This window comes from Oncorhynchus mykiss, chromosome 7, assembly GCF_013265735.2.
Source record: "Oncorhynchus mykiss isolate Arlee chromosome 7, USDA_OmykA_1.1, whole genome shotgun sequence".
NCBI classification, from domain to species: domain Eukaryota; kingdom Metazoa; phylum Chordata; class Actinopteri; order Salmoniformes; family Salmonidae; genus Oncorhynchus; species Oncorhynchus mykiss.
The window spans coordinates 82594796-82619795 of record NC_048571.1 but is presented as its reverse complement, the minus strand read 5'-3'; the positions used below and the strand labels follow the sequence as shown (position 1 = coordinate 82619795).

The 25000-nt window shown below is 47.0% G+C and overlaps 1 protein-coding gene across 7 annotated transcripts in view; it reads right to left on the bottom strand.

The window, feature by feature from the left end:
• dock3 (dedicator of cytokinesis 3) overlaps positions 1-25000 on the bottom strand; it is a 410366-nt gene that overhangs the window by 144970 nt on the left and 240396 nt on the right. For all 7 annotated transcript variants that reach the window (XM_036984224.1, XM_036984227.1, XM_036984223.1 and 4 more), the window contains exon 6: positions 2661-2809. In XM_036984224.1, the coding sequence (XP_036840119.1) occupies positions 2661-2809 (149 nt within the window). The remainder of the gene's footprint in view (positions 1-2660; positions 2810-25000) is intronic.

Genomic DNA, 25000 nt, shown 5'->3' with positions numbered 1-25000 from the left:
ATAACCGCCTTTCGACTGGCTGAATGACTGACTAACTGGTTGACTGGATGACTGACTGGCTGGAGGACTGGATGATTGACTGGATGACTGACTAACTGGCTGGATGACTGACTGGATGACTGGCTGGCTGGAGGACTGGATGATTGACTGGATGACTGGCTGGCTGACTGACTGGCTGGATGACTGACTGGATGACTGGATAACTGACTGTCAACTGGCTGGATGACTGACTGGATGACTGACTGACTGGATGGCTGACTAACTGTTTGACTGACTGGCTGACTGACTGGATGACAAGCTGGATGACTGACTGACTAACTGGCTGACTGAATGACTGACTGGCTGGATGACTGACTGGATGACAAGCTGGATGACTGGCTGACTAACTGACTGACTGGATGACTGACTGACTGGCTTACTACCTTAGATGACTGATTGACTTGCTGGCTGACTACCTGGATTACTGACTGACTGGCTGACTACCTGGATGACTGGAAGGCTGGATGACTGACTGACTGGCTGACTGACTGGCTGGCTGGAAGACTGGCTGGATGACTGGAAGACTGGATGACTGGAAGACTGGATGACTGACTGACTGGCTGGATGACTGGAAGACTGGAGGACTGACTGACTGGCTGCCTGACTGACTGACTGGCTGGCTGACTGACTGACAGGCTGGCTGACTGGCTGGATGACTGGCTGACTACCTGGATGACTGACTGACTTGCTTGCTGGCTGACTACCTGGATGACTGACTGACTGGCTGACTACCTGGATGACTGACTGACTGGCTGGCTGACTACCTGGATGACTGGCTGGCTGACTACCTGGATGACTGACTGGCTGGATGACTGACTGGATGACTGGCTGGCTGACTGGATAACTGACTGACTGGATGGCTGACTAACTGTTTGACTGACTGGCTGGATGACTGACTGACTGGATGGCTAACTAACTGTTTGACTGACTGGCTGACTGACTGGATGACAAGCTGGATGACTGACTGACTAACTGTCTGACTGATTGACTGACTGGCTGGATGACTGACTGGATGATAAGCTGGATGACTGGCTGACTAACTGACTGACTGGATGACTGACTGACTGGCTTACTACCTTAGATGACTGATTGACTTGCTGGCTGACTACCTGGATTACTGACTGACTGGCTGACTACCTGGATGACTGGAAGGCTGGATGACTGACTGGCTGACTGACTGGCTGACTGACTGACTGGATGACTGGCTGGATGACTGACTGGATGACTGACTGGCTGGCTGACTGGAAGACTGGCTGGATGACTGACTGGATGACTGACTGGCTGGCTGACTGGAAGACTGGCTGGATGGCTGCATGGCTGGCTGACTGGATGACTGACTGACTGGCTGGATGACTGGAAGACTGGAGGACTGACTGACTGGCTGCCTGACTGACTGAATGACTGGCTGGCTGACTGACTGACTGGCTGGCTGACTGGCTGGATGACTGGCTGACTACCTGGATGACTGACTGACTGGCTGGCTGACTACCTGGATGAATGGCTGGCTGACTACCTGGATGACTGACTGACTGGCTGACTACCTGGATTACTGACTGACTGGCTGACTACCTGGATGACTGACTGACTGACTGGCTGACTACCTGGATGACTGACTGACTGGCTGGCTGACTACCTGGATGAATGGCTGGCTGACTACCTGGATGACTGACTGACTGGCTGGCTGACTACCTGGATGACTGACTGACTGGCTGGCTGACTACCTGGATGACTGACTGGCTTGCTGGCTGACTACCTGAATGACTGGCTGGCTGACTACCTGGATGACTGACTGGCTTGCTGGCTGACTACCTGAATGACTGGCTGGCTGACTACCGGGATGACTAACTGGCTGGCTGACAGCTGAACATAATATGGTGCCGTCTCTGACTCCACTAATGCCATGGTCGTTTATACTCAGACACCCAGACACGACTAATATAACGAGGTGAGCTGTTGACTCAGGTCTAAGTGTTGAGGGCCAGATAAGACAAGCTTAAGGAGGGAGTGGTTTGATGGCTCAGTTGTTTGAAGCTGCTAGTCTCTGGTCCCAGGTACCATTCAGGCACTACTCACTGCCGTACTGTAGAAGATTCAGGCACTACTCACTGCCGTACTGTAGAAGATTCAGGCACTACTCACTGCCGTACTGTAGAAGATTCAGGCACTACTCACTGCCGTACTGTAGAAGATTCAGGCACTACTCACTGCCGTACTGTAGAAGATTCAGGCACTACTCACTGCCGTACTGTAGAAGATTCAGGCACTACTCACTGCCGTACTGTAGAAGATTCAGGCACTACTCACTGCCGTACTGTAGAAGATTCAGGCACTACTCACTGCCGTACTGTAGAAGATTCAGGCACTACTCACTGCCGTACTGTAGAAGATTCAGGCACTACTCACTGCCGTACTGTAGAAGATTCAGGCACTACTCACTGCCGTACTGTAGAAGATTCAGGCACTACTCACTGCCGTACTGTAGAAGATAGCATTTATCTCCTACGATTGATGTAACTGGTCTGTTGGTGCTGCTCCCAGCCTTGTGTTCGTGTACTTGTTTGGATGGAAAAGAAAGTTATCTATTTTATTCTAAGGTGAGGCTGAATGGTAAGGTAACTTACTCGTTGCCCCAGTCCAGGCGGATGGTGATGTGTCTCTTGACGTCTTTGACCTGGTCCTGTGTCAGGTGACCAGACAACATCTGTCTCCGAAGGTCAAACAGCTCGTTCATCACGTGACGCAGCTTGTAGAACAAGTCCACCTTGTGTTTCTGTAGGAGGGAGGGGAGAGAGAGAGGAGAGAGAGAGAGAGAAGAGAGAGAGAGGGAGGGAGAGAGAGAAAGTAGAGAGAGAGGGGGGGAGAGAGGGAGGGAAAAGAGGGAGGGGAGAGAGAGAGGAGAGAGAGGAGAGAGAGGGGAGAGAGAGAGGAGATAGAGAGAGAGAGAGAGAGAGAGAGAGAGAGAGAGGAGAGAGAGAGAGAGAGAGAGAGAGAGAGAGAGGGATAGAGAGAGAGAGAGAGAGAGAGAGAGAGAGAGAGAGAGAGAGAGAGTGGAGAGAGAGGAGATAGAGGAGAGAGAATGGAGAGAGAGAGAGAGGGAGGGAGAGAGAGACACAGAGAGAGAGAGAGAGAGAGGGAGGGAGGGAGAGAGAGAGAGAGGGGGGAAGAGAGAGAGAAAGGAGAGAGAGGGAGGGAGAGAGGGAGGGGAGAGAGGGTGGGGAGAGAGGGAGGGAGAGAGAGGAGAGATAGAGGAGAGCAAGATAGGAGAGAGAGGTAGGAGAGAGAGAGAGAGAGAGGGAGAGAGAGAGAGAGAGAGATGGGAGAGAGAGGAGAGAGAGGAGAGAGAATGAAGAGAGAGAGAGAGGGAGGGAGAGAGAGACACAAAGCGAGAGAGAGAGAGAGAGAGAGGGGGAGGGAGGGAGAGGGGGGGGGAGAGAGAGAAAGGGAGAGGGAGGAGAGAGAGAGGAGAGCAAGATAGGAGAGGTAGGAGAGAGAGAGAGAGAGAGAGAGAGAGGGAGAGAGAGAGAGAGAGAGAGAGAGAGGTAGGAGAGAGATAGAGATAGAGATAGAGAGAGAGAGAGAGAGAGAGAGAAAGGAGAGAGAGAGAGAGAGAGAGAGAGAGAGAGAAAGATGTCATATTTAATATCCCGTGTAAACAGGCTACGATACAGTTTGCTCTATGGCCAAAATGTGTGTGGGACTGAAGGTACAGTAAATATTTACACAAGTCAATAAGAAAACAAAGATGATGTACATCATAGGTTCATAGTTTATAAGCAAAGTGAGATAACTTAGCTCCACAGTACACTACAGAAGATCTCGCCATAGACTGTGGAAGTCTTTACAAAACCAATGCAGGGATGTTTCACTTGACGACAGACACTTCTATTTCTACTCGTCCTTCACTCGCTATCTGATCTGCCCAGAATAACATGTCCATCTCTTCACAGACCAATTTCACGTTCACTGAAAACGTCTGAGTAAGTCAGAGCATGTCAGCACAACGTTTACATTGGGCCAAAATCAACGTACAGTCCCTGTCGGACATGACTTAACAATCAGATCATAACACAGCCTTGATCCAAACTGAAGCCCTCCCGAGCCAACCTAGTCCCTGGAAAGGGATGTCAAAAGCATTGGAATTTAAACAAATTCTGTACAGTTGTCTATTTCTCCACTCAGCCCATTCAAAACAGCCTTTCACTCAGGGACCACAATTAATTACCTTTTTTTTTGTACTTTACAAATGTAGAAAGCATCCATTATACTGAGATAATGTAGTGTCTGGCTTAAAGAGGTATGTATTACCGCTGATCCCTTACATACAGATGCTGTATCTTCATCATTTTGTTGTTGCAGGAAATGCAAACTTTCATTTCATCAGACTGGCCTCTGCCCGCGGTCTCCAAGTCACCAAGTCTGCCCCCTGGGGCCTCTAACAGGCAATAACCTATCACAACTTTAATGAGCAACTCAAAGACAATATAACATCTTTACTGGTAGAAGGAGGCCCTACTCAAAGACATTATCACATCTTTACTGGTAGAAGAGTCAGTCAACAGTACTGGAGCAGCAATGGGCCCTCTGATCCACTGGGAGGAGTAAGTAGAAGATCAAGAGGAATACATTGTACGGTACAGTGGTATGGCAGGAATACATTGTATGGTACAGTGGTATGGCAGGAATACATTGTACGGTACAGTGGTACAGCAGGAATACATTGTATGGTACAGTGGTATGGCAGGAATACATTGTATGGTACAGTGGTATGACAGGAATACATTGTATGGTACAGTGGTACGGCAGGAATACATTGTACGGTACAGTGGTACGGCAGGAATACATTGTACGGTACAGTGGTATGGCAGGAATACATTGTACGGTACAGTGGTATGACAGGAATACATTGTACGGTACAGTGGTACAGCAGGAATACATTGTATGGTACAGTGGTATGGCAGGAATACATTGTACGGTACAGTGGTACGGCAGGAATACATTGTACGGTACAGTGGTATGGCAGGAATACATTGTACGGTACAGTGGTATGGCAGGAATACATTGTACGGTACAGTGGTACGGCAGGAACACATTGTATGGTACAGTGGTACGGCAGGAATACATTGTACGGTACAGTGGTATGGCAGGAATACATTGTATGGTACAGTGGTATGGCAGGAATACATTGTATGGTACAGTGGTATGGCAGGAATACATTGTATGGTACAGTGGTACGGCAGGAATACATTGTACGGTACAGTGGTATGGCAGGAATGCATTGTATGGTACAGTGGTACGGCAGGAATACATTGTACGGTACAGTGGTATGGCAGGAATACATTGTATGGTACAGTGGTATGGCAGGAATACATTGTACGGTACAGTGGTATGGCAGGAATACATTGTACGGTACAGTGGTACGACAGGAATACATTGTATGGTACAGTGGTACGACAGGAATACATTGTATGGTACAGTGGTATGGCAGGAATACATTGTACGGTACAGTGGTATGGCAGGAATACATTGTACGGTACAGTGGTATGGCAGGAATACATTGTACGGTACAGTGGTACAGCAGGAATACATTGTATGGTACAGTGGTACGACAGGAATACATTGTACGGTACAGTGGTATGGCAGGAATACATTGTATGGTACAGTGGTATGGCAGGAATACATTGTACGGTACAGTGGTATGACAGGAATACATTGTACGGTACAGTGGTATGGCAGGAATACATTGTACGGTACAGTGGTACGACAGGAATACATTGTACGGTACAGTGGTACAGCAGGAATACATTGTACGGTACAGTGGTACGACAGGAATACATTGTATGGTACAGTGGTATTGCAGGAATACATTGTACAGTACAGTGGTATGGCAGGAATACATTGTACGGTACAGTGGTACAGCAGGAATACATTGTACGGTACAGTGGTATGACAGGAATACATTGTATGGTACAGTGGTACGGCAGGAATACATTGTACGGTACAGTGGTACGACAGGAATACATTGTACGGTACAGTGGTATGGCAGGAATACATTGTATGGTACAGTGGTATGGCAGGAATACATTGTACGGTACAGTGGTATGGCAGGAATACATTGTATGGTACAGTGGTATGGCAGGAATACATTGTACGGTACAGTGGTATGGCAGGAATACATTGTATGGTACAGTGGTATGGCAGGAATACATTGTACGGTACAGTGGTATGGCAGGAATACATTGTATGGTACAGTGGTATGGCAGGAATACATTGTACGGTACAGTGGTACAGCAGGAATACATTGTACGGTACAGTGGTATGACAGGAATACATTGTATGGTACAGTGGTACGGCAGGAATACATTGTACGGTACAGTGGTATGGCAGGAATACATTGTATGGTACAGTGGTACGGCAGGAATACATTGTACGGTACAGTGGTATGACAGGAATACATTGTACGGTACAGTGGTACGACAGGAATACATTGTACGGTACAGTGGTACGACAGGAATACATTGTACGGTACAGTGGTATGGCAGGAATACATTGTACGGTACAGTGGTACGGCAGGAATACATTGTACGGTACAGTGGTATGGCAGGAATACATTGTATGGTACAGTGGTACGGCAGGAATACATTGTACGGTACAGTGGTACGGCAGGAATACATTGTACGGTACAGTGGTATGGCAGGAATACATTGTACGGTACAGTGGTACGACAGGAATACATTGTACGGTACAGTGGTACGACAGGAATACATTGTACGGTACAGTGGTATGGCAGGAATACATTGTATGGTACAGTGGTATGGCAGGAATACATTGTATGGTACAGTGGTATGGCAGGAATACATTGTATGGTACAGTGGTATGGCAGGAATACATTGTACGGTACAGTGGTACGGCAGGAATACATTGTACGGTACAGTGGTACGACAGGAATACATTGTACGGTACAGTGGTACGGCAGGAATACATTGTACGGTACAGTGGTATAGTAGGAATGGTGTTAGGGATAGAGATAAAATAAGATATAGATAGAGATTAAAAACAAGCCATGGAAAGAGAGAGAGAGAGAGAGAGACGGAGAATTAGAGATTGAGAGAGATAGAGGACCACACAGGTTATTATATAAAGTGTTCCCTAAATGGTCCCAGTGTGGGGTTAATAGGGTTGCAAAGGGTCATAAACTTTCCATTACATTTCCAGAAGTTTAGGGCCCGAATGCATAGTATGAAGTTAAGCCCAGGGATTTTGGGGGAATTTTGCTTAAATTCAACAAAAAAAGTTAGCTTATAACAAGTGAACACATGATACAAGTAATACACATAAGGCAATTCGAGGTCATCCCGCAGTGTTGGTGATTATACCCTGATGAAGACAGCTTGGCTGTCGAAACGTTGGTAATTCAATTTTTGCATCTGAGCTCCTAGAATGTGCGGCTCTCTTTTATTTTCAAGTTTTCTACTCCGCTAGCCAGCACCTCGCCTAAATAGGTGTTCTACTCCGCTAGCCAGCACCTCACCTAAATAGGTGTTCTACTCCGCTAGCCAGCACCTCGTCTTAATAGGTGTTCTACTCCGCTAGCCAGCACCTCATCTTAATAGGTGTTCTACTCCGCTAGCCAGCACCTCGTCTAAATAGGTGTTCTACTCCGCTAGCCAGCACCTCGTCTAAATAGGTGTTCTACTCCGCTAGCCAGCACCTCGTCTTAATAGGTGTTCTACTCCGCTAGCCAGCACCTCGTCTTAACAGGTGTTCTACTCCGCTAGCCAGCACCTCGTCTTAATAGGTGTTCTACTCCGCTAGCCAGCACCTCGTCTTAATAGGTGTTCTACTCCGCTAGCCAGCACCTTGTCTTAATAGGTGTTCTACTCTGCTAGGCAGCACCTCACCTAAATAGGTGTTCTACTCCGCTAGCCAGCACCTCGTCTTAATAGGTGTTCTACTCCGCTAGCCAGCACCTCGTCTTAATAGGTGTTCTACTCCGCTAGCCAGCACCTCGTCTAAATAGGTGTTCTACTCCGCTAGCCAGCACCTCGTCTTAATAGGTGTTCTACTCCGCTAGCCAGCACCTCGTCTTAATAGGTGTTCTACTCCGCTAGCCAGCACCTCGTCTTAATAGGTGTTCTACTCCGCTAGCCAGCACCTCGTCTTAATAGGTGTTCTACTCCGCTAGCCAGCACCTCGTCTTAATAGGTGTTCTACTCAGCTAGCCAGCACCTCGTCTAAATAGGTGTTCTACTCCGCTAGCCAGCACCTCGTCTTAATAGGTGTTCTACTCCGCTAGCCAGCACCTCGTCTTAATAGGTGTTCTACTCCGCTAGCCAGCACCTCGTCTTAATAGGTGTTCTACTCCGCTAGCCAGCACCTCGTCTTAATAGGTGTTCTACTCCGCTAGCCAGCACCTCGTCTTAATAGGTGTTCTACTCCGCTAGCCAGCACCTCGTCTTAACAGGTGTTCTACTCCGCTAGCCAGCACCTCGTCTTAATAGGTGTGCGTTTCTTTTTCTTCTAGTTCGAGGTCTTGTGGCACATTGTGGTTAAACTATCCCCAATTCAATAGAATTGCAACCCTCTGCACGCACAGTGCATTCTTCCATCACCTGTACAGATGAATCTCAAGATCTTACTCACAAATGAGATGCTATTGAGCCCACACTACTACACTGTCTGAGCCAAGGACTACATGCTTTCTGGTAAGTTTTGATTACAATACTGGGTGGGGTGAATATATTTTATATGGCATACATGATGTATTGTTAACTAGTAAATAGTAGCCTACTGCAAAGTGTGTTTAAATCATTTCTAACTTGTTAACAATTTCTGTTAGTTGATGCTCACAGGCAATGTGTATTGGAGGAGATTTCTGAATATTCTTCGCCCAGCAAACACCCCTCCAACCAGACATGCTTTATCTACTCATTAAAAATAGCATATTTGGCCTCAATATTGGAATACGAATGAAGAATTGACGAAGAAATGCTTATCTACTCATTTGCTGGATGCAGAGTTCAGCAGAGTTCAAGTGAGGGTCAATAAAATCATAGAGAATGCAGGCTGTATTGCAATAATCTCTGATGGGTGGACGAATGTTTGTGGGCATGGAATAATTAACTACATCTCCACCCCTTCAACCAGTATTCTACAAGAGCACAGACACAAGGGACAACAGACACACCGGTCTCGACATTGCAGATGAGCTGAAGGCAGTCATCAATGACCTAGGACCACAGAAGGATTTTGCACTGGTGACAGACAATGCTGCGAACATGAAGGCTGCTTGGTCTAAAGTGGAGTCCTACCCTCACATCACACCCATTGGCTGTGCTGCTCATGCCTTGAATCTGATCCTCAAGGACACCGTGGGACTGAAAACAATGGATACCCTCTACAAGAGAGCCAAGGAAATTGTTAGGTATGTGAAGGGTAATCAAGTTATAGCAGCTATCTACCTCACCAAGCAAAGTGAGAAGAATAAGAGCACCACATTGAAGCTGCCCAGCAACACGTCTCCTGGAGGGGAAGGAGCTTCTCCAATAAATGGCCATATCACAGTCTGCCAATATGGACAGCCCCATCAAGAGGATCCTCCTGGATGATGCATTTTGGAAGAGAGTGGTAAGCAGCCTGAAACCTATAGCAGTAGCCATTGCACGGATTGAGGGAGACAATGCCATCCTGTCTGATGATTAGACTCTGCTTGCAGATGTAAGAGAAGAAATCTGTACTGCCCTGCCCACTTCACTGTTGCTCCAAGCAGAGGAAACTGCAGTTCTGAAATACATCAAAAAGCGTGAAGACTTCTGCCTGAAGCCCAAACAGGCCACAACATACATGTCGGGCCCCAAGAACGCTGGCAAGAGCATCCTGTCTGGTGCAGAGATCAACAAGGCCTATGGTGTCATCACTTCCGTGTCTCGCCACCTTGGCCTGGATGAGGACAAGGTTCTTGGCAGTCTGGCGAAGTACACTGGGATGGAGATGCAATAAGGCAGTCGTGCCAACATATGTGGAAGGAACTTTGTGGATCTGAGCCTCTTTCCCCTGTTGCCTCAATCATCCTCCAAATCCCACCAACATCAGCCGCCTCAGAGCGCAACTGGTCCTTGTTTGGGAACACACACACCAAAGCATGCAACAGGCTGACCAATACAAGGGTTGAAAAATTGGTGGCCATCCGGGCAAATTTGAGGCTTTTTGAGCCTGACAACGAGCCATCCTCAACAAGGTTGGAAAGTGATATAGAAGATGAGGCCTCAGAGTCTGATGTTCAAGAGGTGGACATTGAGGAGGTCCAGGGAGAAGACATGGAAGCCGGAGAGGAAGACAACCAAAGCGTTAGTTTCTAGACAATCATTTTACAGGTGTATGTTGAAAACGTTTTTGGGAGATGCGATGGATCATTGGGGATCATTCAATATTCTCTTTCTTTTGTTGTTCAGTGAAATCATCCCATGTGAAGAGTCAACTCATTTAATTAAAATTAAATTCGTAACAAAATAGTATTTTAATATTTCTTTAGGAAGGATTTAATAATGTGTAATGATGTCTACTTATGATGAGGTAAAATGATTATGTTTCAGTCTCCATATGATATGGTAAATATATCCAATGCAAAAAACATCTACATTTCAATGGTATTAATATTAATGTGTATATATTTCCGTTAATTCCCATATATTCCCGTTAATTCCCATATATTCCCATTAATTCCCATATATTCCCGTTAATTCCCATATATTCCCGTTAATTCCCACATATTCCCGTTAATTCCCATATATTCCCGTTAATTCCCATATATTCCCGTTAATTCCCATATATTCCTGTTAATTCCCATATATTCCCTTAAATTCACACGAAAAGTTTCCCCCCTTGAACATTCCCCAAAATGTGCAACCCTAAAAGTGTTCCCTAAATGACCACAGTGTGATGTTAATATATTATATTCAGTAGACTGCATTGCTAATGTAGCTCAGTGTATCTGGCTGAGCCAACTAAGGAAAGGTCAGACAAGTCATATTTCCATCAATGTATCCTCATTATAAACTCAGTGAGAGCGAGAGAAAGAGACAAGGCAAGAAGGGCATTCTATGCCATCAAAAGGAACATAACATTTCAAATACCAATTAGTATCTGGCTAAAAATACTTGAATCAGTTATTGAACCCATTGCCCTTTATTGTTAGGTGAGGTCTGGGGTCCGCTCACCAACCAAGAACTCACAAAATGGGTTCAACACCAAATTGAGACTCAGCATGCAGAATTCTGCAAAAATATCCCTCCTGTGTACAACATAAAACACCAAATAATGCATGCATAGCAGAATTAGGCCGATACCCGTTAATTATCAAAATCCAGAAAAGAGCATTTCATTCTAGAACCACCTAAAAGGAAGAAATTCCAAAACCTTCCATAACAAAGCCATCACCTACTGAGAGATGAACCTAGAGAAGAGTCCCCTAAGCAAGCTGGTCCTGTGGCTCTGTTCACAAACACAAACACACCCCACAGAGCCCCAGGACAGCAACACAATTAGACCCAACCAAATCATGAGAAAACAAAAAGATAATTACTTGACACATTGGAAAGAACTAACAAAAAAAACTGAGCCAACTAGAATGCTATTTGGCCCTAAACAGAGAGTACACAGTGGCAGAATACCTGACCACTGTGACTGACCCAAACTTAAGGAAAGCTTTGGCTATGTACAGACTCAGTGAGCATAGCCTTGCTATTGAGAAAGGTCGCCGTAGGCAGACATGGCTCTCAAGAGAAGACAAGACTTGGGTGACTTGTCTTTGACAATTTTTAGGGCCTTCCTCTGACACCGCCTGGTATAGAGGTCCTGGATGTCAGAAAACTTGGCCCCAGTGATGTGCTGGGCCGTACGCACTACCCTCTGTAGCGCCTTATGGTCAGATGTCAAGCAGTTGCCATACCAGGCGGTGATGCAACCGGTCAGGATGCTTTCGATGGTGCAGCTGTAGAACAATTAGAGGATCTGGAGACCCATGCTAAATCTTTTCAGTCTCCTGAGGGGTAAAATGTGTTGTCGTGCCCTCTTCACAACTGTCGTGGTGTGTTTGGACCATGATAGTTTGTTGGTGATGTGGACATCAAGGTACTTGAAACTCTCGACCCACTCCACTACAGCCCTGTCGATGTTAATGGGGGCCTGTTCGGCCCTCCTTTTCCTGTAGTCCACAATCAGCTCCTTTGTCTTGATCACATTGAGGGAGAGGTTGTTGTCCTGGCACCACACTGACAGGTCTCTAACCTCCTCCCTATAGGCTGTCTCATCGTTGTTAGTGATCAGCACACACCCCTGAGGGGCCCCAGGGTTGAGGATAAGCGGGGTCCTTAGTGATGAGTTTTGTGGGCACTATGGTGTTGAACGCTGAGCTGTAGTCAAAGAACAACATTCTCACATAGGTGTTCCTTTTGTACAGGTGGGAGAGAGCAGTGTGGAGTGCAGTAGAAATGGCATCATCTGTGGATCTGTTTGGGCGGTATGTAAATTGGAGTGGGTCTAGGGTTTCCGGCATGAAGGTGTTGATGTGAGCCATGACCAGCCTTTCAAAGGCCTTCATGGCTACTAATGTGAGTGCTACGGGGCTGTAGTCATTTAGGCAGGTTACCTTTACTTACTTGGGCACAGGGAATATGGTGGTCTGCTTGAAACATGTTGATATTACAGGCATTACAAACTCGGTCAGGGAGAGGTTGAAAATGTCAGTGAAGGCACTTGCCAGTTGGTCCGGTCATGCTTTGAGTACAAGTCCTGGTAATATGTCTGGCCGCACGGTTTTGTGAATGTTGACCTGTTTAAAGGCGTCCGGAACAGCTGGTGCTCTCATGCATGGTTCAGTGAGCATAAATGGCATTTAGCTTGTCTGGTAGGTTCACATGGGGTTCAATTCCCTGTGGGGGTCAATACCCAGAACCAGAGACACTTTCGGAGGTCAATACCCAGAAACAGAGACACTTTTGGGGGTCAATACCCGGGTCAAAGAGAGAGAAAGAGAGAGAGAGAGAGAGAGAGAGAGAGAGAGAGAGAGAGAGAGATAGAGAGAAAGAGAGGGAGGGAGAAAGAGACAGATAGATAGTGAAAGAGAGTAAGAAAGAGGGAGAGAGAGAGAGAGAGAAAGAGAAAGAGAAAGAGAGAGAGAGAGAAAGAGAAAGAGAGAAAAAGAGAGAGAGAGAAAGAGAGAGAGAGAGAGAGAAAGAGAGAGCGAGAGAGAGAGAGAGAGAGAGATAAAGAGAGAGAGAGAGAGAGAAAGAGAGGGAGGGAGAAAGAGAGAGATAGATAGTGAAAGAGAGTAAGAAAGAGGGAGAGAGAGAGAGAGCGAAAGAGAAAGAGAGAGAGAGAGAAAGAAAGAGAAAGAGAGAAAAAGAGAGAGAGAGAAAGAGAGAGAGAGAGAGAAAGAGAGAGAGAAAGAAAGAGAGAGAGAGAGAGAGAGAGAGAGAGAGAGAGAGAGAGAGAGAGAGAGAGAGAGAGAGAGAGAAATAAATAAAGAGAGGGAGGGAGAGAGAAAGAGAGAGAGACTCCTGCCAATGGTGTGAAGTTCTCTTCATCTGTCTCTCTATCTCTGCCTATTATTAACACAGGACAATGGCCAGAAAAAATTATGCACACATCAAGTCCACAGGGTTGTTGGCAGGTTGTGTGGAGGTAGAGAGGTGCTAGGAGCAGAAGAGAACAAGTTTGTTTTCCAAATGGCACCCTAATTCCCTTTATAGTGCACTACTTTTGATCGGGGCTCTGGTAGAAAGGAGTGCACAATGTAGGGAATAGGGTGCACCCTTAGGGCTCTGGTAGAAAGTAGTGCACTATGTAGGGAATAGGGAGCCATTTGGGACTCATGGCCGGTCCAATGTTAAAGTTCTAAATCAGAGCCCGTCCAGCAGGGTCAGTGATGAAGGCTTGGCTGAACCCCACACCATGTGACAGTTTCAGGATGCCACCTGTGCTCATCACACTTATAAACCCATCTAGGTGTGCACATGTCTCCCTCTTGTCATGTGATCTGCTGTACATATCAAAAGTATACAAGATCTCTGGGAGGAGACATGAGCCACACGTCTGCATGAATGTGTCTCACAATATAGAACCATTTCATCCTCAGGTAGATCAGTCTATAGCCTACATATCAACTCAGGTAGATCAGTCTATAGACTACATATCAACTCAGGTAGATCAGTCTATAGACTACATATCAACTCAGGTAGATCAGTCTATAGACTACATATCAACTCAGGTAGATCAGTCTATAGCCAACATATCAACTCAGGTAGATCCGTCTATAGCCTATATATCAACTCAGGTAGATCAGTCTATAGCCTACATATCAACTCAGGTAGCTCATTGTACACATATCATCACGCCATCTTTCCATCCACAAATAATAGGACTGCTTCATAGTGTGGCAGCAGATCCTCTAGTAAAGGCGGTGTTTGATTAGCCAAGTAAATGGGCAGTACATCAGCCATCTTGGGACCAAAGACAACGTACTGTATATTATTACAGCTATTTAGCATCTTTGATTCTGATGCAAAATGAGGGTTAAAATATAGCCAGCTAGCGAACTCCTGCTCTCCTCTCATCTATTTGTTGATTCCCTCCCTTCCTCCCTTCTTTCCTGATGAAGTGACTGGCTCACACCTTCACACCCACTCTATCCATCTATGGCCTGCTGCCGTCCATCTGTCCATCTCCATCCATCTCTCCCTCTATCCATCCATCCCTCCCTCCCTCCATCCATCTCTCCCTCTATCCATCTCTCCCTCCATCCATCCATCTCTCCCTCTATCCATCCCTCCCTCCATCCGTCCATCCCTCCCTCTATCCATCCCTCCCTCTATCCATCCCTCCCTCTATCCATCGATCTCTCCCTCCATCCATCCCTCCCTCCCTCCCTCCATCCATCCATCCATCTCTCCCTCCATCCATCCCTTCATCCATGTCTCCCAGCGTCCATCCCTGCCTCCCTCCACTCCAGTGGGCTAGACTAAGATAACTGACTGATTATTACACTGATGACACACACACACGCACACACACACACACACACACACACACACACACACACACACACACACACACACACACACACACACACACACACACACACACACACACACACACACACACACACATACACACACTCACTGCCAGAAGACCAATGGACAGACAAGACAAACGGAGGAGGAGATGAGAACATCCTCTTTCATCTCAATGACCCTGACAACTAGAATAATGAGATAAGCCATGAAGGGTTTTAAATACCTGGGGCGACAGGTAGCCTAGTGGTTAGAGCATTGGGCCAGTAACTGAAAGGTCGGTAGATCAAATCCCTGAGCTGACAAGGTAAAAATCTGCTGTTCTGCCACTGAACAAGGCAGTTAACCCACTGTTCCTAGGCCATCATTGTGAATAATAATTTGTTCTTAACTGACTTGCCTTGTTAAATAATAATAAGTACTTAAAGACCCAGTGCAGAATGTGATTTGTCTGATATTTTATATTTCCAAACTATAAAGTTGGAATAATACTGTGAAATTGTATAAATGATGATAATGAAATGTAAGAGCTGCATGACATTTCTGCCTGTTGTGGTGGGATGGAGTTCAGACCAGGGCTGTTTGGTGGGATGGAGTTCAGACCAGGGCTGTTGTGGTGGGATGGAGTTCAGACCAGGGCTGTTGTGGTGGGATGGAGTTCAGACCAGGGCTGTTGTGGTGGGATGGAGTTCAGACCAGGGCTGTTTTGGTGGGATGGAGTTCAGACCAGGGCTGTTGTGGTGGGATGGAGTTCAGACCAGGGCTGTTGCGGTGGGATGGAGTTCAGACCAGGGCTGTTGTGGTGGGATGGAGTTCAGACCAGGGCTGTTGTGGTGGCATGGAGTTCAGACCAGGGCTGTTGTGGTGGGATGGAGTTCAGACCAGGGCTGTTTTGGTGGGATGGAGTTCAGACCAGGGCTGTTGTGGTGGGATGGAGTTCAGACCAGGGCTGTTGTGGTGGGATGGAGTTCAGACCAGGGCTGTTGTGGTGGGATGGAGTTCAGACCAGGGCTGTTGTGGTGGGATGGAGTTCAGACCAGGGCTGTTGTGGTGGGATGGAGTTCAGACCAGGGCTGTTGCGGTGGGATGGAGTTCAGACCAGGGCTGTTGCGGTGGGATGGAGTTCAGACCAGGGCTGTTGTGGTGGGATGGAGTTCAGACCAGGGCTGTTTGGTGGGATGGAGTTCAGACCAGGGCTGTTTTGGTGGGATGGAGTTCAGACCAGGGCTGTTTGGTGGGATGGAGTTCAGACCAGGGCTGTTGTGGTGGGAAGGAGTTCAGACCAGGGCTGTTGTGGTGGGATGGAGTTCAGACCAGGGCTGTTGTGGTGGGATGGAGTTCAGACCAGGGCTGTTGTGGTGGGATGGAGTTCAGACCAGGGCTGTTGCGGTGGGATGGAGTTCAGACCAGGGCTGTTGCGGTGGGATGGAGTTCAGACCAGGGCTGTTGTGGTAGGATGGAGTTCAGACCAGGGCTGTTGTGGTGGGATGGAGTTCAGACCAGGGCTGTTGTGGTGGGATGGAGTTCAGACCAGGGCTGTTGTGGTGGGATGGAGTTCAGACCAGGGCTGTTGTGGTGGGATGGAGTTCAGACCAGGGCTGTTACGGTGACCGTATTTTTGTGTTTTGTCTTTGTTTTAATATGGCCAGGACGTGAGTTGGGGTGGGCAGTCTATGTTGTTTTTTGTGTTCGGCCTCGTATGGTTCTCAATCAGAGGCAGGTGTCGTTAGTTGTCTCTGATTGAGAATCATACTTAGGTAGCCGTTTTCCACCTGGGTTTCGTGAGTGTTTATTTCCTGTTTATTGTTTGTCATTCACCTCACGGGACTGTTCGTTTGTTGTTTATTGTTTTTGTTCAGTGTTCATTTTGCTTCATTAAATTATGGACACTTACCACGCTGCGTTTTGGTCCTCCGATCCTTCTCGCTACTCCTCCTCGGAAGAGGAGGACGAGATCGCTTACACTGCATGTGTGGAAGCCAGGAGATGCTAAATGTGTTTATGTTAATTAACGGTTATATTTGTTTATTTTCGACAATTTTAATTGAAAACAATCACAGGTAAATAATTGCAACCCAGAAATGATTTTAAATTGAGATGAAAAAGGATTCAGGATCTTTAAAAGTTAGGTTCTCAACAACTTAACAAAGTGAAAACTTCAAGCATGTTCTTGATAACGCTGCTGTTTGAATTTCAATTCATTATGGATCCCCACTAGTTCCTGGCAAGGAAGCAGCTACTCTTCCTGGGATTTATTATGGATCCCCACTAGTTCCTGGCAAGGAAGCAGCTACTCTTCCTGGGATTTATTATGGATCCCCACTAGTTCCTGGCAAGGAAGCAGCTACTCTTCCTGGGATTTATTATGGATCCCCACTAGTTCCTGGCAAGGAAGCAGCTACTCTTCCTGGGATTTATTATGGATCCCCACTAGTTCCTGGCAAGGAAGCAGCTACTCTTCCTGGGATTTATCATGGACCCCCACTAGTTCCTTTCCTGGCAAGGAAGCAGCTACTCTTCCTGGGATTTATCATGGACCCCCACTAGTTTCTGGCAAGGAAGCAGCTACTCTTCCTGGGATTTATCATGGACCCCCACTAGTTTCTGGCAAGAAAGCAGCTACTCTTCCTGGGATTTATTATGGATCCCCACTAGTTCCTGGCAAGGAAGCAGCTACTCTTCCTGTGATTTATTATTGTTCCCCACTAGTTCCTGGCAAGGAAGCAGCTACTCTTCCTGGGATTTATTATGGATCCCCACTAGTTCCTGGCAAGGAAGCAGCTCCTCTTCCTGGGATTTATTATGGATCCCCATTAGTTCCAGGAAAGGAAGCAGCTACTCTCACTGGGATTTATTATTGATCCCCACTAGTTCCCAGCAAGGAAGCAGCTACTCTTCCTGACATTTATTATGGATCCCAACTAGTTCCTGGTAAACTAGTTGTTTATATAAGGTCCCACAGTTGACAGTGCATGTCAGAGCAAAAACCAAGCCATGAGGTCGAAGGAATTGTCCGTAGAGCTCCAAGACAGGATTCTGTCGAGGCACAGATCTGGGGAAGGGCACCAAAACATTTCTGCAGCATTGCAGGTCCCCAAGAACACAGTGGCCTCCATCATTCTTAAATTGAAGAAGTTTGGAACCACCAAGACTCTTCCTGGAGCTGAAAGAGAGATCTGAAAATGGCTGTGCAGCAACTCTCCTCATCCAACCTGACAGTGCTTGAGAGGAACTGCAGAGAAGAATGGGAGAAACTCCCCAAATACAGGTGTGCCAAGCTTGTCTTACCCAAGAAGACTCAAGGCTGTAATTGCTGCCAAAGGTTCTTCAAAAAAAGAACTGAGTAAAGGGTCTGAATACTTATGTAAATGTGATATTTCCATTTTTAATTTTTACTGAGTAAAGGGTCTGAATACTTATGTAAATGTGATATTTCCGTTTGTAATTTTTACTGAGTAAAGGGTCTGAATACTTATGTAAATGTGATATTTCCGTTTTTAATTTTTACTGAGTAAAGGGTCTGAATACTTATGTAAATGTGATATTTCCGTTTTTTAATTTTTGTTTTATAAATTAGCAAAAAATAATAAAAAAAACGTTGTGTTTTGTCATTATGGGGTAATGTGTGTCGATTGATGAGGGGGAAAAACTATTGAATCCATTTCGGAAAATAAGGCTGTACGTAATAAAATATGAAAAAGTCAAGGGTTCTGAATATCAAAAGCACTGTATATCTTCAATACAAAACCCACGTACAGTGCATATGGTATCATGTGTGCGTGTGTGTACAGTGCATATGGTATCATGTGTGCGTGTGTGTACAGTGCATATGGTATCATGTGTGCGTGTATGCGCGTGTCTGTGCCTGTGTGTGTCTCTTCACAGTCCCAAATCTAATTTTACTGCCTGCACCAGTTACCTGCTGTGGAATAGAGTTCCATGTTGTCATGGCTCTATGTAGTACTGTGTACCTCCAATAGTCTGTTCTGGACTTGGGGACTGTGAAACTCTGGTGGCTTGTCTTGTGGGGTATGAATGGGTGTCTGAGCTGTGTGCTAGTAGTTTAAACAGACAGCTCAGTGCATTCAACATGTCAATACTTCTCACAAAAACAAGTAGTGATGAAGTTAATCTCTCCTCTACTTTGAGCCAGGAGAGATTGCCATGAATGAATGATTTGTCCCAAATACAATGCTTTCAGTTATTTATTAAAAAATATATATTTAGGACTAACTTATTCCTTTCCATCCATTCTAAAACTGACTGGAGCTCTTTGTTAAGTGTTGTAGTGATTTCACTTGGTGTGGTACTGTAGCTAACGTGGTAGCAGCTGATGAGGTGTTGTAGTACTGCCGATAATGTGGTAGCAGCTGATGAGGTGGTGTGGTACTGTTTATAACATGGTAGCAGCTGATGAGGTGGTGTGGTACTGTAGCTAACGTGGTAGCAGCTGATGAGGTGTTGTAGTACTGCCGATAATGTGGTAGCAGCTGATGAGGTGGTGTGGTACTGTTTATAACATGGTAGCAGCTGATGAGGTGGTGTGGTACTGTAGCTAACGTGGTAGCAGCCAATGAGGTTTTGTGGTATTGTAGCTAACATGGTAGCAGCTGACGTGGTGTTGTGGTACTGTAGCTAACGTGGTAGCAGCCAATGAGGTTTTGTGGTACTGTAGCTAACGTGGTAGCAGCTGATGAGGTGGTGTGGTACTGTAGCTAACGTGGTAGCAGCTGATGAGGTGGTGCGGTACTGTAGCTAACGTGGTAGCAGCTGATGAGGTGGTGTGGTACTGTAGCTAATGTGGTAGCAGCTGATGAGGTGGGGTGGTACTGTAGCTAACGTGGAAGCAGCTGATGAGGTGGTGTGGTACTGTAGCTAACGTAGTAGCAGCTGATGAGGTGGTGTGGTAATGTAGCTAACGTGGTAGCAGCTGATGAGGTGGTGTGCTACTGTAGCTAACGTGGTAGTAGCTGATGAGGTGGTGTGGTAATGTAGCTAACGTGGTAGCAGCTGATGAGGTGGTGTGGTACTGTAGCTAACGTGGTAGCAGCTGATGAGGTGGTGTGGTACTGTAGCTAACGTGGTAGCAGCTGATGAGGTGGTGTGGTACTGTAGCTAACGTGGTAGCAGCTGATGAGGTGGTGTGGTACTGTAGCTAACGTGGTAGCAGCTGATGAGGTGGTGTGGTACTGTAGCTAACGTGGTAGCAGCTGATGAGGTGTTGTAGTACTGCCGATAATGTGGTAGCAGCTGATGAGGTGGTGTGGTACTGTTTATAACATGGTAGCAGCTGATGAGGTGGTGTGGTACTGTAGCTAACGTGGTAGCAGCTGATGAGGTGTTGTAGTACTGCCGATAATGTGGTAGCAGCTGATGAGGTGGTGTGGTACTGTTTATAACATGGTAGCAGCTGATGAGGTGGTGTGGTACTGTAGCTAACGTGGTAGCAGCCAATGAGGTTTTGTGGTATTGTAGCTAACATGGTAGCAGCTGACGTGGTGTTGTGGTACTGTAGCTAACGTGGTAGCAGCCAATGAGGTTTTGTGGTACTGTAGCTAACGTGGTAGCAGCTGATGAGGTGGTGTGGTACTGTAGCTAACGTGGTAGCAGCTGATGAGGTGGTGCGGTACTGTAGCTAACGTGGTAGCAGCTGATGAGGTGGTGTGGTACTGTAGCTAATGTGGTAGCAGCTGATGAGGTGGGGTGGTACTGTAGCTAACGTGGAAGCAGCTGATGAGGTGGTGTGGTACTGTAGCTAACGTAGTAGCAGCTGATGAGGTGGTGTGGTAATGTAGCTAACGTGGTAGCAGCTGATGAGGTGGTGTGCTACTGTAGCTAACGTGGTAGTAGCTGATGAGGTGGTGTGGTACTGTAGCTAACGTGGTAGCAGCTGATGAGGTGGTGCGGTACTGTAGCTAACGTGGTAGCAGCTGATGAGGTGGTGTGGTACTGTAGCTAATGTGGTAGCAGCTGATGAGGTGGGGTGGTACTGTAGCTAACGTGGAAGCAGCTGATGAGGTGGTGTGGTACTGTAGCTAACGTAGTAGCAGCTGATGAGGTGGTGTGGTAATGTAGCTAACGTGGTAGCAGCTGATGAGGTGGTGTGGTACTGTAGCTAACGTGGTAGCAGCTGATGAGGTGGTGTGGTACTGTAGCTAACGTGGTAGCAGCTGATGAGGTGGTGTGGTACTGTAGCTAACGTGGTAGCAGCTGATGAGGTGGTGTGGTACTGTAGCTAACGTGGTAGCAGCTGATGAGGTGGTGTGGTACTGTAGCTAACGTGGTAGCAGCTGATGAGGTGGTGTGGTACTGTAGCTAACGTGGTAGTGGTGTGGTACTATATTAGGCTCAGCCTTTGGAACTTTGTGTGAGTTACAGACAGTGCAGATCCATATGACTCTGTGTTAGGGTAGGATAGTGTAGGGAGGTAGAGAGGGCAGTCATATGTTCCTCTGTGTTAGGGTAGGATAGTGTAGGGAGGTAGAGAGGGCAGTCGTATGACTCTGTGTTAGGGTAGGATAGTGTAGGGAGGTAGAGAGGGCAGTAATAAGACTGTGTTAGGGTAGGATAGTGTAGGGAGGTGGAGAGGGCAGTCATGTGTTCCTCTGTGTTAGGGTAGGATAGTGTAGGGAGGTGGAGAGGGCAGTAATACGACTGTGTTAGGGTAGGATAGTGTAGGGAGGTGGAGAGGGCAGTCATGTGTTCCTCTGTGTTAGGGTAGGATAGTGTAGGGAGGTAGAGAGGGCAGTCGTATGACTCTGTGTTAGGGTAGGATAGTGTAGGCAGGTAGAGAGGGCAGTCATGTGTTCCTCTGTGTTAGGGTAGGATAGTGTAGGGAGGTGGAGAGGGCAGTAATACGACTGTGTTAGGGTAGGATAGTGTAGGGAGGTAGAGAGATCAGTCATATGTTCCTCTGTGTTAGGGTAGGATAGTGTAGGGAGGTGGAGAGGGCAGTAATAAGACTGTGTTAGGGTAGGATAGTGTAGGGAGGTAGAGAGGTCAGTCATATGTTCCTTTGTGTTAGGGTAGGATAGTGTAGGGAGGTAGAGAGGTCAGTCATATGTTCCTCTGTGTTAGGGTCGGATAGTGTAGGGAGGTAGAGAGGGCAGTCATATGTTCCTCTGTGTTAGGGTAGGATAGTGTAGGGAGGTGGAGAGGGCAGTCAAATGTCTGTTTTATCTGTTGTTTTCTATATAATATGGATGCTTTGGTGTGTTTGGACCCCAGGAAGAGTAGCTGCTGCTTTGACAACAGCTAATGGGGATCCATAATTAATACAAATTCAAATCCAGACACACAGGAGTGTCTGCACACAGGAGCATCTACACGCAGGAGCGTCTACACACAGGAGTGTCTGCACACAGGAGCATCTACACACAGGAGCATCTACACACAGGAGCATCTACACACAGGAGCATCTACACACAGGAGCGTCTACACACAGGAGCGTCTACACACATGAGCGTCTACACACAGGAGCGTCTACACACAGGAGTGTCTACAGACAGGAGCATCTACACACAGGAGCATCTACACACAGGAGCATCTACACACAGGAGCGTCTACACACAGGAGCGTCTACACACAGGAGTGTGTACACACAGGAGCGTCTACACACAGGAGTGTCTACACACAGGAGTGTCTACACACAGAAGTGTCTGCCCACAGGAGCATCTACACACAGGAGTGTCTGCCCACAGGAGCATCTACACACAGGAGCATCTACACACAGGAGCGTCTACACACAGGAGTGTCTACACACAGGAGCATCTACACACAGGAGCATCTACACACAGGAGCATCTACACACAGGAGCATCTACACACAGGAGTGTGTACACACAGGAGCGTCTACACACAGGAGTGTCTACACACAGAAGTGTCTGCCCACAGGAGCATCTACACACAGGAGTGTCTGCCCACAGGAGCATCTACACACAGGAGCATCTACACACAGGAGCGTCTACACACAGGAGTGTCTACACACAGGAGCATCTACACACAGGAGCATCTACACACAGGAGTGTGTACACACAGGTGCGTCTACACACAGGAGTGTCTACACACAGAAGTGTCTGCCCACAGGAGCATCTACACACAGGAGTGTCTGCCCACAGGAGCATCTACACACAGGAGCATCTACACACAGGAGCGTCTACACACAGGAGTGTCTACACACAGGAGCATCTACACACAGGAGTGTCTGCACACAGGAGCATCTACACACAGGAGCATCTACACACAGGAGCATCTACACACAGGACGTGCTCTCTCATCACACCAGGGCAGTCAGCATTGGGATGTCAAATGGGAAGCCAACTCACTGTAGAGCACCAGTGATGAAACTACATACGGTTGGGTAAAGTCAGCTTTTAGTCATCCCCACATAGCCCAAATACTTACACAACTTCAAATACGGTATGCCTCTGGAAAACAAAAAGCTTCTACAAACTACAGCACCACAACTGACCACTACAACCACATACAGCACCACAACTGACCACTACAACCACATACAGCACCACAACTGACCACTACAACCACATACAGCACCACAACTGACCACTACAACCACATACAGCACCACAACTGACCACTACCACCACATACAGCACCACAACTGACCACTACAACCACATACAGCACCACAACTGACCACTACCACCACATACAGCACCACAACTGACCACTACAACCACATACAGCACCACAACTGACCACTACAACCACATACAGCACCACAACTGACCACTACAACCACATACAGCACCACAACGGACCACTACAACCACATACAGCACCACAACTGACCACTACAACAACATACAGCACCACAACAGACTACTACCACCACATACAGCACCACAACTGACCACTACAACAACATACAGCACCACAACAGACCACTTCAACTCTACAGCACCACAACTGACCACTACAACCACATACAGCACCACAACAGACCACTACAACCACATACAGCACCACAACAGACCACTTCAACTCTACAGCACCACAACTGACCACTACAACCACATACAGCACCACAACTGACCACTACAACCACATATAGCACCACAACTGACCACTACAATCCCATACAGCACCACAACGTACCACAACAACCACATACAGCACCACAACTGACTACAACAACCACATACAGCACCACAACGTACCACTACAACCACATACAGCACCACAACTGACCACTACCACCCTACAGCACCACAACGTACCACTACAATCCCATACAGCACCACAACTGACTACAACAATCCCATACAGCACCACAACTGACCACTACAATCCCATACAGCACCACAACTGACCACTACAACCACATACAGCATCACAACTGACCACTTCAACTCTACAGAACCACAACAGACCACTTCAACTCTACAGCACCACACACCATCTGGCCTATGGATGACCATGGGTCAGATGAAAAAGTAATCCAGACATGTAAATCTCAGAGCAGAGTTGACCAGATAGAGGCACAGACAGAATAAATTACTTACTGTCTGTGATGCTGGTGCTCCTGGTCTGCAGCTGAGTAAAGGAGTTAGCAGCTAGCCATCCTCACAGCCAAACAGCAGTAAACTCCTGGTCTCTGGCTGAGTAAAGGAGTTAGCAGCTAGCCATCCTCACAGCCAAACAGCAGTAAACTCCTGGTCTCCGGCTGAGTAAAGGAGTTAGCAGCTAGCCATCCTCACAGCCAAACAGCAGTAAACTCCTGGTCTCCGGCTGAGTAAAGGAGTTAGCAGCTAGCCATCCTCACAGCCAAACGGCAGTAAACTCCTGGTCTCCGGCTGAGTAAAGGAGTTAGCAGCTAGCCATCCTCACAGCCAGTAAACATTAGTGTGAAGCTTGGAGTCTGTCTGACATGCACAG